At 55.7% G+C, this 19,739-nt stretch overlaps 1 protein-coding gene across 3 annotated transcripts in view; it reads left to right on the forward strand.

The window, feature by feature from the left end:
* Positions 1-3,512: 3,512 nt before the first annotated feature.
* Positions 3,513-19,739, forward strand: part of THBS2 (thrombospondin 2) — a 28,534-nt gene continuing 12,307 nt past the window's right edge. The window contains exons 1-14 of one of the 3 annotated variants that reach the window (XM_067701515.1): positions 3,513-3,806; positions 5,316-5,339; positions 6,483-6,557; positions 7,940-8,496; positions 9,652-9,736; positions 12,302-12,498; positions 14,041-14,181; positions 14,754-14,850; positions 16,165-16,332; positions 16,579-16,755; positions 17,494-17,667; positions 18,152-18,279; positions 18,362-18,514; positions 18,933-19,151. In XM_067701515.1, the coding sequence (XP_067557616.1) occupies positions 6,506-6,557; positions 7,940-8,496; positions 9,652-9,736; positions 12,302-12,498; positions 14,041-14,181; positions 14,754-14,850; positions 16,165-16,332; positions 16,579-16,755; positions 17,494-17,667; positions 18,152-18,279; positions 18,362-18,514; positions 18,933-19,151 (2,148 nt within the window). In that variant the 5' untranslated portion in view covers positions 3,513-3,806; positions 5,316-5,339; positions 6,483-6,505. The remainder of the gene's footprint in view (positions 3,807-5,315; positions 5,340-6,482; positions 6,558-7,939; positions 8,497-9,651; positions 9,737-12,301; positions 12,499-14,040; positions 14,182-14,753; positions 14,851-16,164; positions 16,333-16,578; positions 16,756-17,493; positions 17,668-18,151; positions 18,280-18,361; positions 18,515-18,932; positions 19,152-19,739) is intronic. The other 2 variants (XM_067701514.1, XM_067701516.1) reach the window with 2 other exon arrangements.

Below are 19,739 nucleotides of genomic sequence, written 5' to 3' on the forward strand. Positions count from 1 at the left end.
ACTCAGGGCCAGGAGAACCTAAGAGGAAACAGATGCCTGCAGTGCGGTGTCTCCATCCAGGGCGCCTAGCTCCCTGCTCCCGGCTCCGGTCCTGCGCCCTCGACGGCTCCGCCCCTGCAGCCCCACCGGCTCAGCACTGCGAGGGTCAGATGGTCCCGGCCCCCCGCCCTCCCCTCCAGACCCCCTCGGTTCCCGCAGAGACCGAGATCCCGGAGTGAGGGGCGCTCGGAACGCCCCAGGGAGCCGCGCTGGGCTGACCCTCCTTCGATTCCACCCAAACCTCAGCTGCTCAGAGTTTTCTCGTAAGAAGAGCAGAGAGTTCATTTTGTTTGTCTGTTTGTGAACCCACTGGCTCATTCTCTAACTCAAAATGTACTTACGGAGCATCTGCAGCACGTGGCACAGAGCAGACCCCGTTCTCCGGCCAACGGCCCCGCGTGTGCCAGGATCGCCCCGTGTTTCTGGCGAATCCCCTGCCACATCTCCTTCAGGGTCCATGGCCATCAGTTGACGCTCAGGTGTTCATTGTGACTGGAAGTCGCTGACAAACAGGGAGCTGCCAGGAATGAGCGGGAATCTCACCCTGTTTCCTTGGTACGTAAATTCTAATTTTGCTCCAGAGACACGAAGACACCTTTTCCAGAGGCTTCTCCAGGCTTCTGGAGTCAGTGGCGTGGCCCCCTAGGCATTTGCTCTGGTCCCCTCTCCATCCCGCCCGTCCTTCCCCCTCCTGCCCCAGGGACCACGTCCATCTAAAGTCCAGTGTCTGGAACTGGGCACCTGCCCGGTGGGGCTGGAAGGGGGGAATTATACATGCACTGGGCACTTCTGTGGGAACACAGCCCAGCCTAGGCACCTGGGGTGAGAGCTGCACCCCATACCCCACCCTCTGTGTAGGATGCCCTAAACAGGGTGATGTTGGATCCCGTTGCAGGAACCTGCCTGGACCCCCATCTGTCCTCCTCATCCCAGAGCCCCTGATTCCCAATCAGACTCGGAGTCATAGCCAGGCTGAGCCCACCCCCAGCCGGGGATGGTCACTGAGCCAGGCTGAGCCCACCCCCAGCCGGGGACGGTCCCTGGCCCAGTCGGTAGCTGGTCCTGCAGTCCTGAGGTAGCTTGCCCCACTCCACTCCACCCGGGCCTCCCACAATGACTGTGAAAATGAGTTTCTGGAACCTGGCAGTGCCTCTGCATTGGTCTCCTGGGGCTGCTGTAACAAAGTGCCACAAACTGGGCGGCTTGAAACAACACTGGCGAATTCTCTCACCATCTGGAGGCTGGACATCTGAGGTCCAGGTGCAGGCAGGCCTGTGCTCCCTCCGGAGGCTCTGGGGAGGTCCTACTGCTTCTGGGGCTGCGTGATCCTCAGGTTCCTTGGCTTGTGGCCTCATCCCTCCCATCTCTGCTTCTGTCCTCACACGGTGTCCTGTATCCCAATGACCTTCTTGTTATAAGGACACCAGTCACTGGACGTAGGTCACCCTCCTCCAGTACAACCTCACCTTCAGAGACCGTGTCTCCAAACAGTGTCAGGTCACAGGCTCCAGGTGGCCACGCACTGGGGGATGTGACCCAGCCTGCTTTGGCCCTTCTTTCCCCTCTTCTGTTAGATGCACACACTTTCCTCATCCCCGAAAACTGATATTCTGCTCAAGTGTCTGTTAACTCTTCAGAATTCCCGTTTGCCTGCTGTGACCGACCTTGCCTTGTGGTTCGTGGTCACATGTCCCTCTGTCCCGTGGTGGCCGCCCAGGACCTGCTCCAGCCTCCAATGCCCCCTGTGCAGCGGAACTGCCAAGTCCAGCTTCCCCTTTGGAAGAAACCTCTTCTCTGGAGCCCCAGCAAGGTGATCCCTCTGGCCAAGCGCTCCTCTGACCTGGTGCTGCTTGTGGTCTGTTCTCCTCAGCTGCGAAGGTGGTGAGACCCTTCCTCACCCCGTGTGCTCCTGAGATGCTCAGCACAGCAGGACTTCCTGTCTTCAAGCTCGTTGGGTGAGTGGCCGTCAGATGGGTGGGTAGATAAAGAAAGACACTGACAGCTCTGTCTGCTGGCAGGTGGGGCATGAGGGTTTAACCACCGTTTTCTGGACAAAGGAAAAGCCAACCTGTCAGCAAAGTCAGGTCAACTAGCATATCAACAAGCTCCACTGAAAAGGCTTTAAGGGAAACGGGGTTATACATTCTTCTTTGGAGTCTGAGACAACATCAACTGAGTTACATAGAGTCCAGCTTTTTTAATTTAAATGATGACTGTGTCACCAATTAGTTGACCAAAAGCAAGATATCTTACCTTGAACAAGACATATACTATATATTCTTTGAGTCAAGTTTCTTCTTCCTCTGTAGCTCAGAAATTGATATTGTGTACCCGGTAATAAATATACAGTCACCATAAACAAAGGCTTTCAGAAAATGCAAACAGGGGGCCAAGGTCATTGTTCTGCTCGGTGACAAGCCCTCTCCCTGTCCCACTCCATCCTCCAAACCCCCAGGGACACCCTGGCTGGGCTGCAGTGTGACTGGCTCTGTGTGCACCTGCTGTCCCTCGTGGCCCCCACCTGGCAGGGACCCAGGTGTAGAGGATGCAGGTTCCTCAGCAACGTTACCCCCATCAGATTCCAAGGTGGCTTAGAGCAAACTCCCTCTAACACCCTTTAGCTGAGACTTGACCTGTCGGCTGCTGACCACACCGCTGCCCGGTACCTCGGGGGTCGTCAGCCCATGCAGCCGACCACACCTCCTCTTCTGTCTGCGGTCCAGCCTGGTCTTGGGGATGCCTCGCCTCCTCTCTCCATCCACCTGCCCCTCATCCGCCCCCTCTCCCATCCATCTCCTGCCTCCGTCCAGGGCGCAGCCTGGCCTCAGGGGATGTGTGAGCTCTGGGAAGTGGCAGGGAGTCTGGCTGTTGCTATTCTTACTTCTCGAGGCTTCCTCTTGCACGACCCACTCATCGGGCTGTCCTGGTAAGCGAGCCTTGGAAGCTGACTACGGCTTGTTCATGCCGCGGGGAAAGTCTGTGCCAGAGGTTCTTGGCCGCACACTGGGCGTCCCCAGGGAGGGGCCATCCTATGGGGTCCGGGCTGAGCTCATGAAGTAGAATTTGGATGAAAATAATTCCCCGTCCTGTTTCTCTGTCATCTAGGTGATGTGTTGACTTCCTTTTAGATTAAATATCCTACTTTCCGCACGTGATAAATGAATTGGCCCGTATAACTTCATCAGTAGGTGGACTGATCATTTCCACCCACTTACCCTTTTGCGTTTTATTGATTGTTACTTATTTGGTTTAGAAAGACCATTCTCACTTTGGGTAATGTGAACCAGATCTGAAGCCTACAGCTTGCATTCTTTCTCCTAAGCAAAAAGGGGAGTTCCAGCCAATCTTGCTGGTTTTATTTATAGCATTTTATTTCCTGAGAGAAGACAGGAAAAGTCAGTCTTCCCCTCACTCATCTGGCTTCTCCTCTGTGGTCCCCCAGCTGCGGGTCGGAGCAGGGGTGGGGCGACGGGGTTGGGGGGAGGCTGGACCAGACCGGTGCCCGGTACTCCAGCAAATGCGAGATCAGAGGAGGAATTATGTCATTTCTCCGAAGGAGTGAGTTCAGCTTGCTTCCGCGTGTGTCTGACTGACAGCCCCACACAGGACCCAGCGCATATAAGGAGCGCCTGCTGCCCGGCGGGTACCGAGCTCTGAGCCCAGCTCCTCTGCTGAGTGGGGCTGGGTCTCCTCCCTGACCCTCATACCTCCTGGACCCCATTCCCAACTCCGAGAGGAGTCATCCCTGCAGGTTTTCCACATACCAGGTAAGAGCTTTTTTTAAATTTACCAAAACATTTCATTGTAGTTTAATTTTCAGAAAAGGCTCTTTCTGATTCTAAGAGGGGAGAAGGAGAAAGTGCAGAAGAAGTTTAAAGTAAGGAGGGGGCATGCCTATTAGTACCTCAACAGCAAACACGTCTTCACCTTGTATTTGTGCCGCCCAGTTGGAGAACTGAGGCGAGTAAACTCATTTTCAGCACTTTATTTGCGGGGATAATGCTGTGACCTTCCTGGGCTTTCGCATCACCTGAGGATTCTTGTTACTTTCGTGAATGTACCTGCCTGGAAACTTGGGCAGATGCTTCTGTTTTCAGCTACAAAATAAGACATTTCCACATAAAGTTTATTATCAAGGTGTGGCCATGAGAAAGAAACTAGAAAAAATTGTTCCTGAGCACGTGAAAAACAAGCGGAGAGGTTATAGAGACAAATTCTAAACATTTTTCACAGCTGACAAGTGCTTTTGAACGTTCTTAATGAATAGTATTTAGTGAGCCTGTGCAGAGTGTTCCGGCTGCCCGTGGACTCCAGCTGTTCTTGAAAGTCTGGGGAATAATTTGCAGATGAAAAGGCAGAGGGGAAATAGCGTTACTTCTGTCAATCCGAGTTGGGCTCCTTTGGGGAAATCACAGCGCTCTCGGCCGAGGGAAGGAGTGTTTCTCAGTGAAGTTATGTTTGCTTTGATTGTTGATATAAAAAGAATTTTAAAAGATCTTTACAAGTTCTAATGGTATTCTGTTGCAGAAGGCTTTGGAAACCTTTCCTTTGGAAAAAAAATATGACCTTAAATAAGCAGTAAATGTGTGAAGTGAGGCGTAGGATATGGGAGCGTGTGTCCCCGTCCCTATGGCGTGTGTCGTAGGATATCATACGTGTTGCCTTCTAAGAACACAGGACTTGATAAGGCTGTACCAGCCATACCCGTGACTCCGACCCTGCTGCGTTCTTTTCTGCTGTCGCGATCCCCTGAGATAAGATGGGACAGATGGCAGAGGGCTGATACTTCTGCTTTAGAGTCAGAGGATTTGATTTTGTTAGCAACAGAGTTCAGCATACTCCCTTGATAGGAAGCTGAGCCTCCAGAATTTGGAAATTTACATTTTGGATGGAGCTTGTCATTGCCAGAGGCAGTGGTCACTGCTGTCTGCAGGGGACAGAGGTGCACGTGAGGCTGAATGGGGAAAAGACCTGAGCTTTGCAGACGTGCCTGCCCACCGTTTACTCTGAAACACTTGCGTAGTGTTCACTGAGTGCCAAGTGCTAGTCCAAGTCCCTTACGAGGCTTCACTCGTGTAACTCAGCCCTCTGGAGTCCTATCAACACCCTCACTCCTACTGCACTGGGTGGTCATGGGACAGCGCATTCCAATGAACAGCCATGCGCCCTGTGCTTGCTGGGCTACCTAAGCCTTTACAGACACTAACTTGCTTGATTTATTCTCTCACAATAACCCCATGAGTAGAAAATTTAAATGCCCATTCTTCATTCTACAGGAGAGGAGACTGAGACCAGAGAGGGTAAGTAAGTTTCCCCAGGTTGCACAGAGGGTGCCTGACAAGGCAGCCCTGAGCCTGGCCCGGCGGGGGCTTGCCTGGGCACACAGCTGGCTCCTCGATGTGCAGGTGGAACTCAGCGAAATTCTGGACTTGCTGTGGGCAGACTGAAAGCAAGTGTCTGGATCCCAGGGGGAAACCTGAGGGTCCTGCATGGACCCCACTTGCCCAGGGGATGGTCCCCATCTTGGGGGGAATGGGTAGTTCTAGGTTTCCAAATCCTTCTGTAGAGGGGACTCCTTGGATTTCTTCGTCACTGAGAAGCTCAGGATATTTGAAGCCCTAAACAGGGAGGGGTGAGGGTCTCAGCTTGGCTTCGCCTCAGCGGGACGCAGTGTATCGCTGGAGGGGCGTTGGGACCGTGCGCTGCTCAGCACGGAGACCAGGAGGCTGAGCAGGGGTTAACGGTGGATGGGCTCCCGGCCAGTCTCTGACTTCTAGGCCAGTGTCTGCTGAGCCTGCCAACTGAGAATCCTCAAGAATGGAAAAACAGGCCTCAGGAAAACAGAAGAGCAAAGTAAAAGTGATTACTCAGTAGAAGGCTGTTTTTGTTTTTGTAATTATGATCCACCAGACTAAGTTTACTTCTAACGCATATACAGTTAATATTTATTCTATTAATTAAGTCATGTGCAGCTTTTTTCTTGGCTATTTACACAAAATGTCTTCACAGGTCATTTTCCCCAAGCTGACATTTTCTGAATTCAAACTTCCTGGGTTTACATCCTGGCTACACCCTTCAGTAGCATCACTGCTCTGGGCAAGCACTTAACTTCTCTGAACTCCACTTACCTGTCAGTAAAAGGGAGACGATAATAATAGTTGTCGCCTCCTAGGTAATTATGAGGGTTAAATAATATGAATACTTAGGACGTCATTAGCATAGTGCTTGTCAGCAAATGCTAGACCAGGGAATACCAGCTACAGTTAGAAGAATCCATTTGAAAAGCACATTTCCTATCTAGCTTTAACTGCCCACAAATCCATGTGGGCAGTTCTGATTTTCCTACACAAATTCTTTTTAAATGGTCATATGAGTAAAAATCCCAGTCTACACTAGACGTTGAGGTCATGTATTCAGAAGTAACGGGTCTGATTTATTCGCAGGGGTTCAGCCCGGCAGAGGCAGGATGCTGTGGCCGCTGCTGCTGCTGGCCGTATGGCCCTGGTACGGTGCTTGGGGTGAGTGTGGACCCTCCCCCCCCCCCCGCCCAGTGACCTGGGCTCCCAGAGCAACAGCCTCGCCTGTGGGAGGAGGGATGGGCAAAGTGGAGGCCCGGATGGAACCTCCTTAACTTAGTTTAAGATGAATCCCCAATTACCTTTGAGTCCATACACCAGGAAATCATTTATTTTTGGAAAATCCAGGTGGTAGAGAAAGAGACCGTCTGACCTGGAGATGCAGTCTTTGGCTGGGGCACTTTTTGCCTTTTTTCATATGTGATATTCACAGCATACTAAACTTTTTGGTGTTTTATAACTTATTTCCTTCCCACTTTTTTTTCTGCTCTTAAAAATGTATCAAAAATATTTTTCCATGTGTTTCTTTTCTTACAGCATGATTTTTCACGACTGTATCATATTCCATTAGAAGGTAACGCCCAGTATTTTTAGGTCAATTCCCGTTTACTTTACACATCCCATCTACACTAGTATAAATGATGCCTCATGGAATACTGCTGTGGATACATATATCCTAGAGTTTGTGGTTATATATTTAGGATAGCTTCCCAACGTAAAATTGCTGAGTCAAAGGTTTTAATTATTTTAAGGATTTTTGAGATATGGGCAAATAGCTCTATTGCAGGTAGTAAAATGACACTTCTATCAGCAACACTGTGTATTATAATGCTTTAATTTGCCAAGTATTAGATGAAAAGTTTTTCTCTGTTTAAACTTTCTGTTCAGAAAATTATTGTGAATGACTTAAAGTGTTAGGATTTGGGGAGGTCTGACAACAACTCTTTCCAGTAGTTTAGACGGTGACTTAAAACCATTCATTTGTGGCCTTACGGCTCATCATCTCTCAGATGCTCCCCCGCAGGGTGAGCCCTGAGTGGGAGCACGTCTTTCTACAAAATAAGGGATTCCCACATGACAAGCTCAAGTCAGCTGATCTAAGAAAGGGACATGAAATGTAACTGCTTTCTAATGATGCGCCAGTGGCAAGACTGGAGGTGCACTTCCCTGCGGGATGCCTTTCTGGGCAATCAGAGGCTAGAAAGAAGGTCGCCTTCAAGCTTCAGCTCTGGGTGGAAGAGCAGGAAAGAGCAGGCGGCCAGGGTCCTGGTCCGGGAGCAGGTGGGACCGAGTATGACCCGAACGCTGCATCTGTCCTGGAGGAAGGCTTGCTGGGCAAAGGGTCAGCTGGTCCGAGCAGAGCGCCCCTGACGGTCAAGGGCGGAGCTGGTCCTGTGGAAGCAGATGTCTGAGGGGGGAGGTAGCAGTGGTTTTCGAGGAATAAAGCCCGAGCACCCAGGCGAGGAAGGGGGGACTTGGGGCCCCGAGATGAGGGTGCCTGTGCCTGCTGCTCCCCGTGACCCCCTTGCTCTGCTCCCCGGCAGCCGGCGACCAGGACGAGGACACCGCCTTTGACCTCTTCAGAATCAGCAGCATCAACCGCAAGACCATCGGGGTCAAGCAGTTCCGGGGCCCGGACCCCAGCGTGCCCGCCTACCGCTTTGTGCGCTTTGACTACATCCCTCCGGTGAGCGCGGAGCACCTGGGGCGGATCGCCGAGGCCATGCGGCGGAAGGAGGGCTTTTTCCTGACGGCCAGCCTGAAGCAGGACCGCAAGTCCAGGGGCACCCTGCTGGCGCTGGAGGGCCCAGGCGCCACACACAGGCAGTTCGAGATCGTGTCCAACGGCCCCGCCGACACCCTGGACCTCACGTACTGGGTGGACGGCACCCAGCACGTCATCTCCCTGGAGGACGTGGGCCTGGCTGATTCCCACTGGAAGAACATCACTGTGCAGGTGACCGGAGAGACCTACAGCCTCTACGTGGGCTGCGACCTGATGGACAGCTTCACGCTGGACGAGCCCTTTTACGAGCAGCTGAAGACGGAGAAGAGCAGGATGTACGTGGCCAAGGGCCCCGCCCGAGAGAGTCACTTCCGGGTAGGTTGTGCGGGATGCCGCCGAGGGCCCCGCTTAGTGCGCTGCCTTGTGCAGGGGTCGGGTGTGGCCTTGGAGAAGCAGACACACGTGCACCTACCCACACAAACTCCACGTGCACCATGCACACCCACCGGCACATGCAATCGTACACGTGCACGGACTATACACGTATACACATGCTTGCACACACACTCGTAGACGCTCTTACGTGCACACACGGCACACACGGCTTTCTGAACCAGGAAGGAGCAGAGCACGCTGGCATAGGTGCCCTTTCTCAGCTGCACAAATGGTCAGCGATTTCCTGAGTGAAGACTCATTTGATGATTGAGGAAGCAGCCCCATGCAAATGTGTCTATAACCCCAGAGCCCCAGATTCCAGTTCAGTACTGACATGGCAGGAAGACAGGAGAGAAACTATGTTTTCTAAGGAAGGGGCTATTGATTTATGAGGGAATAGTTAGTTCCATGTTCACCTCAGTTATAATAGTTTTTACAAGAGGATCTCTCTAAATGCAAGTGTTTAGAACCTGCAGTGGAGGGTTAGTAACTATTCTCCTCCAGGTGTGTGTGTATTCTTTGGAAATAAATGTATGATTAGACTCAGTTATTTCAGTAAAGGCCTAGAGATGCTGGTCGTGGTCTCTGGCCATTGTCAGGAAGACCCCCAGGCCCACGTGGCCGACTGGCCCCACTGGGACAAGCCCCTCACTGTCACCGGGAGGACGGCCTGGTCTCATAGCTGTACCGTCTGTTCTGTGGTTGGAACAGTGCACGTTCCCGAGACCCATGGCCGCGTGCGGGAACACCAGGCACCCGCAGAGTCCCCTGCGGAGAGAGTGTGGCCCCCGCTGTCCCCTGAGCGTGTTCAGAAGACAACCCTTGCCATCCCTCTGGGGGCCACCGCCCCTTCTCTAAGACACTCTTCCTTCTCCTCGGGTCAACCCCACTGTCTGCCTCTTGCCTCAAACGAAGCTTCAAAGTAACACACAGATAACCCATTAATGAGATTTCAGACCTGCTGAGGGCAAAAGCACAGACGAAAATGTTCTCGCTGCTGTAAGGTTACATCCTGTATTTTTGAAATATCGTTTAACGTGGCGTCGAACATTTGCTGTTTATCCATCTCTGTTTCTTTCCTTGTACATATTTCAGGGTTTGCTGCAGAACGTCTACTTAGTGTTTGAAAACTCTGTGGAAGATCTTCTGAGCAAGAAAGGTTGTCAGCAAAGCCAGGGAGGTAGGTGTCTGGGCTGCGTGTGGTGCCCCATGTCCCACCTCTGATGGGTTCCTCCTCTGGTGTGTGGGGAGGGGCCGGTGGGACATAAGTAAACATGTTGGAATATGTTTCAAGTGCTGCCATGGCCTTGAATGAGCTCGCTGGTCAGCTGGGATGTGTTGGCCTCTGAAACAATACATTGCTTGAAGGATTAATTATGAATATATTTTAATTATCCAATAGAATCCATTTTACATACCAAAAAATAAACCCCTGGCATTTTAACATGATTTTAAATACATGCGACTATTCCAGTCTACTGATGTGGGAAGATCAACTTAGTAAGATAAACCAGAGACGTTTGTCCAATTTGGTTTATGGAAGTTTTTTATACTATTCACAACTGTTGGTACAGCCTTATTATGAAAATGGACGCCACTGGCATCATTGACAGGTAATCCCACGCTGTCTGTTAATTGCATTTTGAATTTACATTCAACCATAATTTGTCAACATTGTCTTGAGCATTTGGTATTTGAAGGTCACTATGCTGGGGCTTTTTGAATGCATTGTGTCATTTCATCTTCAAAACCCCTTGAGTTGGGCTTATCCACTTCCCTCACTTTACAAATAAAGAAGCGGGGTGCCAGGAGGGCCGCTAATTGTCGGGGGAGTGGCCTGTGAGCATCAGAGCAGCGCACCTCCCGCCCCCAGGCCGCGTCCCACACAGTAGGCTCTTATCTGCCACGTGATCCCATTTTCCGACTTACTTCCATTAAGAAGCTTCTTCGTGTCAGCTGTAAGGAAACATAAACTGTACTCGTGTGGATCCGCGCGTGAGGACGCGTAGGATCTGATGTCTGTAATGCGCAGTCGCGGCTGGTGACCCAGCCCTTGCCCCCGGAGGGCCCGGAGGGCTGGCTTGACGGCTCAGAGCCGGAAGCCCCGAGCGCCGGCACTGCAGGCATCATCCGGGTCTCTCCATCCGAGGCCGCCCACCTTTCAGTCTGTGCGTCTTTCCACAGTCGGCCAGTTGAGTTCAGGAAAGGAAAGAAATGAAACTGTGACTTTTGGTGGCCTGTGCAGTGAGAGGACCTTATAAGGCCTCCCGTCACACACCCTCAGCTCCAAACTCCCTGAGCACCACAGCCTCTGAAGCTCTGCACCACATCCCATCCCAAACCACCAGCTCCGGCTGAAATGCCAGTATCAGCCCCTTCGGATTAGGTCATAGACATTTTTTGCGGGGAGCTGAGGTCATAAAAAAGCAAAAGTTCTAAAAAGGCTAAGACAGTACTAACTGACATCCCACAGGACACAGAGAAAGAGAAGATGGTCCTGGGGGCCCTGATAGAGGGAGACTTGCTTGTCTCTAGATAAGAGCTTAGCATCCTTGGAAGCGGTCACCCGGTGGGGTGGGCACGTCTCTGTGACAGAGAAAAGGAAAGGGGGCACTTGACCTTCGATGGGGGGGAGAGTGGATGTGGCCCTCACCCCGGTCCCTGCCCTGCAGCCACGAATGGGGGTGTCCTATCCTGAGGAAGGGCTCTGCCCATCTTCCATGAGACGGTCGTGGGACTTCCAGGCACTTTTATTATTGCCGTATTTTTATTCTTCTACATACATGTAGTGATTAATATGCTTATGTCTGTACGGTTATATATGGTTTTAGGTCTGGTGAGTCTGAGGTATCAGTGTGAGTTGCAACAAGGATTTACAAACAACAAAACTCGACCATAGACTGTCTGACAGAATTATGACATTGACAGGTCATAACTCAGTAATGGAATGTATCGGACGAGACAGTTGAGCATCACTGCAAAGAGGACGCTGGGGCTGGCTTGCCGGCCACATCCCAGCTGGCCAGGCTCCCCCGAGGGCGACACCCGTCTCGGCCCTTGCCCAGATCACTTTTGTAACTAGTGGCATAGCCGCGTGTGTGTCCCATGTTCAGGGACTTCCAGGCGCTTGTCCTATTTCTGGGGTAGTGAGCTCTGAGCCCATGGTTGGGATTCTGCCTTTCTCGGGGTCTCATGAGGCCAGCAGGGAAATGATGAAATGACTCATTTAGCAAGAAAAGAACTGAATTTGCCTTCATGCAGTAGCCAAATGAAAAGGCATTTGGGATGGAAAAAGGGGATAAATGAGGAGTGAAAGGAGTTGTTGGAATTCATGGAGAATATGGGGATGCAAACAGGTTTAGGGTGGGGGACAAAAAGAAGGAACTTATCTTAGATAATAAATGATATAAATATTTATATAAAAACAAGAAAAACAGGAAACTGTTGCCTCTAGTGAGTTTGAGCACGATGCGTGATGCAGCTGTAGGTCTCTGGCTTTTCGCATCTCTCCATCCCTGAGCTGACCGCTCGCTCTGCTCATGGGCGGTGTCTGGGGTTCAGTCCCCACGGTGCTGCGAGGTTAGCAGCGCCTCTGGTACAAGCAGGGCCGCAACGGGAAACACCTCCGCCAGCTCTCGGGCTCTTGGGCGCCCGTGTAGCTCCAGTGCTCTGGGTAGCGCCCTGCGGGCCCGGCCAGGCTGTGGCCAGAGGCCAGCGGGCTCACCGTTCCGTGTCTTCCCCACAGCCGAAGCCAACGCCATCAGCGAGAACACGGAGACACTGCACCTGAGCCCCCCAGTCTCCATGGAGCACGTGGGCCGGAGCGAGGCCAAGGGCCCGGAGGTGTGCGAGCACTCCTGCGAGGAGCTGGGCAGCCTGATCAGGGAGCTGTCGGGGCTGCACGTCATCGTGAACCAGCTCCACGAGAACCTGCGCAAAGTGGTGGGTGCCCTGGGGACCCTCCTCTAACCACGAGTAACCTCGGCTATCCACCGTTAACCAGCACTCTCTCCACCACTACCCCCGACTAGCCACTGCTAGCCGGGAGTAACCACCCGGCTCCCTGACGACCAGGCTGCTGGTCCCGGACGTGTGGCTGGAGGGCGGGGGAGGGGTGCTTATGGAAAGTGTGCTCACGGCCACAAGTCTCCCTCTCAGTCCTTCAACCCTGGGGGCTCGTCTCCCAGGAAACAGGAAGCCTGCACCCGAGGGAGGTGCGTTCACCTAAGGATGGCATTCAGAGCAGAGCCCGTCCCTGAAGCCTCGAGGCCGTAACAGGCAGATTGGTCTCCTCTCCGCAGCTCGTCAAGGGGCAGAACACGTGCCTCAAGTCTTAGCAAGCGCGCCTCAAGGCTCAGAGCAGGTTGCTGGCAGTAAGCAGCCTCCGTGGGCCCATCCTCCCGCCATGTAGACCTCAGGCTGAGCTCAGCTGAAGGAAGCTTGTGCCCCGGAGCGGCTCCGAGGGAAAGAATACAGAGGGGAGGGGTCCCCAGGCCCCTGAGGCTCTGCTCCACCCAAGGGCCCTGGATGGGGCACTTCTGCTCCAGCTAGGGTGCTGGCTGGGCAGTACCCACGACGAGTGTGGCTTCTGGGATGTCCTACCACGTGCTGGGTGGGGGCAGGAGTGGGGCGGGCGGGGGAGAGCACCCTCCCCGCCCAGCGCTCGCCACTTCAGGGAGCCTCCAGGGCTGGGGGCGCTGAGACCAGGGTCACCCGCAGGCGGGGGCCCTGCTGGGCGGGCATCTTCGTAAACGTGGAGGACCTTCCCACGAGCTGCACGTGGCATGTGACCTCTAACTGGCTGCTTCAGGACACAGAGCCTCAGCCCTGCTGGTGCCGGTGGCGTCCGGGGGGTCCCGGCGGGGGAGGGGCTGCAGAAGGGAGGCCGAGACAGGAGCGGGGGAGCCTTTGCCCCTGACGCGTCTCGCTTTCAGCTGAAAAGAGCTTCTGGAGAAGTTTACCTACATTGGAGTTGGGGATTAAGGAAATTCGCCAGCTCCCTGAATCACACAAAAACATCCGGATGGTGTGTTTCTGTCCATTTTGCGCCAGAGGGGGGGGGCATATCTTTTGGGTGATTCTCAAAGCGCCCATTATCCCCAGATCAGAGATGTTAGCGGGAGCAGGGTGCCTAGAAGGAGGGAGGTGACAACACACGTGCTCAGGGGACAAATGGTGTAACTTTCACTAGTTGATTTTCTTTTAAACTTTGCATTGTTTCCTGCAGTCTGTAACCCCCATGACAGCAGGGCTTATGTCTGTTTGCCTTTGCCGTTGTGCTATCACAGCCGTGTCTGTCACACTTGGAAGAATGGGTGAATTCAAGAATTGAACCTTAGTTTTCAGCTGCGGGTGGTGGGAGGGACCCCGTCCCCCCTGGTCCAGCCTGAGGCTCCTTCACGACTGCACGTCCTGCATCCGCCCGTGTGCGATGGCTGCAGAGCCTGCTGTGGCTGTGCTGACCTCCTTCCCTCCACTTTCCAGTCAAATGACAACCGGTTTCTCTGGGAGCTCATTGGAGGACCCGCCAAGACCAGGAACATGTCCGCCTGCTTGCAGGACGGCAGGTTCTTTGCGGAGAATGAAACCTGGGTGGTGGACAGCTGCACCAAGTGCACCTGCAAGGTGAGACGGGCACGTGGTCTCCTGGCGGCGGCCCCGGGCTGGAGGCTTCCTGCTCTCTGTTCCCCGCGCCGCGTGTGGGGCGTGGGGAAGGGGGCCACCTCCAATGAGGCCCGAGTGCCCCCGTGGTTCTGCGCCCAGAGAGCCGGGGAGGGTGCAGCCAGTGTCACCCGATGGCTGGCCGGTCCCCCACATCTTTGTGTTTGAGGCCACTCGGTCCTGCAAGGGCCTCGGGTTCGGCACAAGCCACTGGGGATGGGGTCACTGCCCACGACACAACATGATGCTTAGTTTCCTTATGTCCTGGCACCTGGTCTCCACTGCTGGGGGCCTGGACACCAGACGCCGCTGCGACCTTGTGCGTCCCCCCGCCCGCAGCGCGCGGAAGGACCCCTGCCCGCGGCTCCGCGGACGGAGAAAGGAGCGTGCGCGCGGCGAGAGATGCGCTCGCGTCCCTGTAACCGGCGGGGTCTGTGGGTAGAGACCTCCAGCCTTCCTGCCAACCCTTCCAGTCCAGCCCTGGGTCAGTGTTCATGTTCCTAAATGAGTGACATAAATGCCTCTTTTCCTTGCAGAAATTTAAAACCGTTTGCCACCAGATCAGCTGCCCTCCCGCCACGTGCGCCGACCCGTCGTTTGTGGACGGCGAGTGCTGTCCCTCCTGCTTCCACGGTGAGTGCCTGGCGGGCGGGCGGCGGCCTCGGCCCTAGCGGCCCCGGCTGTGGGACCATGCGGGTCTGTGTCGGACGGTCTCGCAGGGGCCAGGGCTCCGAGGTCTTCCTGAAGCGCCCAGATGCTCGTGGCTCTGGGGTCGCAGTGGCCCTGGTCCTCCTCAGCCTTCCCTCCTGTGCTGATCCAAAGCCACAGCCCCCGCCTCTGTTTTGAGTCCCCCATCGCCCTCCCCAGCTGAGCCTGGAGCAACTGAGCCTCCTTCACACCGGCTCCCCACCCCCTTCCTCGTGGTGTCACCGGCAGCCTTGACTGAATCGGTTGCTGCTCTGCGTGTCCTGTTTGTCTTTCACTGTCTGGCCCTCATCCTGGTCTGGGGGTCCTTGAGTCTGGTGACCCGGGCGGGGCTGGGCAGCTTCCGTGTTCGGGGAGCCCACGGACATGAGCACAGGCTCTGCCCCTCCATGAATCTGAGCAAAATGTGGCTTTTCCAGGGTTCAGATTCTTCATCTGTAAAATACAGAATGAGTGTCCCCATGACACAGGCTTAGTTTAGGATGAAAATAAACAGCACAATATGTACGAAAGTGCCTGACGTATATTAGGTGTTAAACAGAGACCAAATCGGACCTGCTACAGAGAGTAACAGTGTGATTGCGGGAGCCCGAGGGCCCACTTTTGCCCAGAGGGAGCCGTTTCACGTTGTTGAGTAAAAGCCCAGGAAGGGTCTCCTCAAATTCTTCTCTTGCTGCTTCTGAGACGTTGAATCGTAGCATTTACTATTTACCAGAACGATCTCTTGCATTAAGGTACAACTTTTCTGTTATTCAGAGATTGATAATTTCCTGTGAAGAATTTCTTGGCAAGAAATTGCCTTTTTATTTAACTTGTTCCAATTTAAAGTATTTGGAATGAAATTTAGTGTCCTGTAATTTCAACCAAAAATTGAAGTTTCATCACCATATATAAATCAGCACATGGAGGTGCAGGTGGAAATAGCTTACATCTTAGCAACTCCAGCGAAAGCTTGTGCAGACAGGGTTCAGCGCTCTCCTTTGTGAGGCCGTTAGAAGCAACCACAGACCCCTTTCCTGCCAGTAGACCCTGGGTTTCTGGCCAAGCTCCTTGTGCATCCCCCTGCTTCCCTTTCCTGGGAGGGCGGCCCCTGCGCTCCGACCCTGGGACAGACGTGGGGCGGCCCTGCTGTCTGCCCGCTGCCAGCACCCACCTGGGGCATGCAGCTCGGAGCCCAGGGCTGGGCTCTGCTGTGTGGGGCAGTCCCCGGGGAGGTCTGATGGGCAGTGGTGCTCCCCCCAGCAGACGGCGAGGACGGCTGGTCCCCATGGGCGGAGTGGACGGAGTGCTCTGCCACCTGCGGGCCTGGTACCCAGCAGAGGGGGCGGTCCTGCGATGTCACCAGTAACACCTGCCTGGGGCCATCCATCCAGACGCGGTCGTGCAGCCTGGGCAAGTGCGACCACCGCAGTGAGTGTCAGAGGCCGGGCCGGCCCGGGGTGGGGGACAGGGCCCAGCCCCTGGGGTCTTGGGGGTCCAGAGACCCCCTGCTGCTGCCCTTTCTGGGAGGGGCTCCATGTGGCCCACGCACCCTGCTCTTCCCCAGCTGGGCTCCCCACTCCTGCCTGGTTGATGGGCAGACTCCCGGGACGGGTCAGCCCTGCCTCTCACTCAGCGCCCTGAGCCTCTGATGTCCTTGTTCCCTCCATGTGCTAGTCCGGCAGGATGGTGGCTGGAGCCACTGGTCGCCGTGGTCCTCCTGTTCCGTGACCTGTGGGGTCGGCAATGTCACCCGCATCCGGCTCTGCAACTCCCCAGTGCCACAGATGGGCGGGCGGAGCTGCAAGGGCAGCGGCCGCGAGACCAAGGCCTGCCAGGGCCCGCCCTGCCCGGGTGAGTGGACAAGGGCGGGGTCCGGGCTCGCGGCCGGCCTTTAGCAGGACACAGGCCCGGCGCGGCCCCGCGAGGTCAAGGCACTGGGATCCTCTCGGTCGGCTGGTTTCTGGAAGCTGGGCCTTGGGGTGGATGCCCATTGCGGTGCTCAGCTCTGACCTCCCCAGAACAAACTCCAGTTAATCCACGATGGAGCAGAAATAGGCCGGGACAGAGGGGGAAGTGACAGCAGGCACAGGAGGGGGGCTCAGGAGGCACCCCCCCGCATCTGGGGCATCTGGGGCCTGGGTTTGGGAGGACACGTGCTCCCTGTACCAGGCCTGCTCTGGGACGTGGGCAGGGTCTTCGCCCAGAAAAGGCTGTGCTGTGAGTCTTCTCCCTACTGAGTTATCTGTACTGATGATGAGCGACAGCCTTTTAAAATGAAACTCAGCTCCGCACAGCTTTTCAGACGTGAGCACCTCTTGCCCGTGGCAGGGGTGGACCCATAGCCAGCGGCCCCCGGTCAATGGTCCCAGGTTCTGAGCACAGAAGATTGTGTGATTTCCCTTCCCAGAGACAAAACGAAACAAGTGAACTGTCATCATCTTCATCCCTCCCTGACCATACGGTCCTGAGAGGACTTTCCTACCAGGCTTCCTCCACGTGTGGAGGCGTGGCCTTATCCCAGGCTCTCTGTCCTGAGCCCCCAGCACAGGCCGCGCCCCCAGAGTGACCCCTCTGTCCTCTCTCCCCCAGTCGACGGTCGGTGGAGCCCCTGGTCCCCATGGTCGGCCTGCACGGTCACCTGTGCCGGAGGGATCCGGGAGCGGACACGCATCTGTAACAGCCCGGAGCCCCAGCACGGAGGGAAGGACTGCGTCGGCGACGTCACGGAGCATCAGATGTGTAACAGGAGGAGCTGCCCCGCAGGTGGGTGTGCACGGGACGGGCCGCAGCCTCCAGCCTTTCGGCCGATGGGCGTCTGTTGTGGGGCCTGGACGCTCCAGCCGCAGGCGTCTTTGAAGACACCGTTGGGTTTTAATTCTGATTAAATGTATAAAAATGCTTGGAAAATACAGAGCAGAAAAATCCGTTCTACACACGTGAAGCTTTACGCTCTGCTTCGTGTTCCTCTGGCCTTTTTACGTGAAGGCAGAAAGCATGGCGCGCAGAAGGGAGCATCGTAGGTAGTGCGGCCACAGAGCACGCGGGCCCTGTCACCCCTACATCTCCGACGCTTTACTCTTGGAGGTGGTGACTTTTGGTGGCTGTCCCCAGCATCTTCCTAACTCACTCAGTTTCTCCACAGCTGAACCCCGGAGTGTGTGAAGGGCATCACCCGGGCCTCGTGTGTGGGTTCATTACGGCGCCACCTGGTGGCGGCTGCTGACTCTGCTCTGCTTCCTCCGTGCAGACGGCTGCTTGTCCAACCCCTGCTTCCCCGGAGCCGAGTGCCGCAGCTTCCCCGACGGGTCCTGGTCCTGCGGCTCTTGCCCGCTGGGCTTCCTGGGCAACGGCACCCACTGCGAGGACCTGGACGAGGTAGGTGCCCCCTTCCCAGGCGGCGGGGCGTGCCTCGGAGGTGGGGAGCGTGGGCTCACGTCTGGCCCGCTGGTCCCCGCAGTGCGCTCTGGTCACCGACGTGTGCTTCACGACCAGCAAGGCGCACCGTTGCGTCAACACCAACCCCGGCTTCCACTGCCTGCCCTGCCCCCCGCGCTACAAGGGGAGCCAGCCCTTCGGCGTCGGCCTGGAGGCGGCCAGGACGGAGAAGCAGGTGAGCTGCTCGGCCTTCCGAGCTCCTGTTAGAGACAGCAGGACAGTCAGGCGGGAGCTGGGACTGGAGGGTGGACGGGACAGGAGCGGGGACGGCGACCTGGGGGAGAGACGGTCTCACTCTGCCGGCCAGCGCGACCCCACCCGCAGGGACCACAGGGCTGAGTTTTCACGCACAGCATCCCAGAGGGCCAGGGTGGGGACTCGTGGTCTCCCCGTGACCCCAGGCGCCACCGGAGGCCCGACGTGACCTTGCTGTCGCTCGGGGCCTTCCAGGGGAGCAGAGCCCTGGGTCTCTGGACGCTGCCCCTCCTCAGCATCCCGTGGGTGGCCGGGAGCCCTGCGCCCTGCACGCGGCCCTCCCGTCAGGGTCAGGGTCAGGGTCAGCACGCGTCCTGACACGCTCGGCCCTCCCGCAGCTGTGTGAGCCTGAGGACCCCTGCAAGGACAAGAGCCACAACTGCCACAGGCATGCGGAGTGCATCTACCTGGGCCACTTCAGCGACCCCATGTACAAGTGCGAGTGCCAGACGGGCTACGCGGGCGACGGGCTCATCTGCGGGGAGGACTCAGACCTGGATGGCTGGCCCAACAAGAACCTGGTCTGCGCCACCAACGCCACCTACCACTGCATCAAGGTGAGGGTGTGGCAGGGGGGTCCCCCTTCCTCAGGCCCCAGCGGTTCCAGCTCGGGGCAGCTGTGGCCCTGGAGGTGCCTCTACGGGTCCAAACAGTCAGAGGCTCCGTGTGGGCCCTGCACTCTGCGTGGTCCCCACCCCCGAAGCTGACGGGAGCTGGGGTGTCACTGCCCACCCACTAGCCCCTCCAAGGCGTCTGCCTAGTGGGTTTCTGCAAATTCCAGGACCACTCTGGAAAAGCAGCTGATTGTTGGGAGCTGGGAGAGGACGCGGAGCCTTGTACATGTTTGTTAACTGATACAAAGAGGCTTGAATCATTGGGGGGTGGGGCGATGTAAACAGGCCCCACCCTCCTCCAAGGCTGTGGGGGCCTGAGGTCTGCAGGTGGGCCGGGCTGTGGTCACACAGAGCCTAGCACACAATTTTCTTTGCAAAGACCCCCATGTGCTGCACACAGGAAGCGGTCAGGGCCCCCGGGTGAGTGGGGCTTCCTTAGGGCCTGTAACGGGGTGGAGTCCTTTCCTGGGGCCACTGCAGCCAATGACCACAAACCTGGTGGTTTTAAAAGGCAGGACTGCACCCTCTCAC

Source organism: Pseudorca crassidens, chromosome 13 (genome assembly GCF_039906515.1).
Source record: "Pseudorca crassidens isolate mPseCra1 chromosome 13, mPseCra1.hap1, whole genome shotgun sequence".
NCBI classification, from domain to species: Eukaryota; Metazoa; Chordata; class Mammalia; order Artiodactyla; family Delphinidae; genus Pseudorca; species Pseudorca crassidens.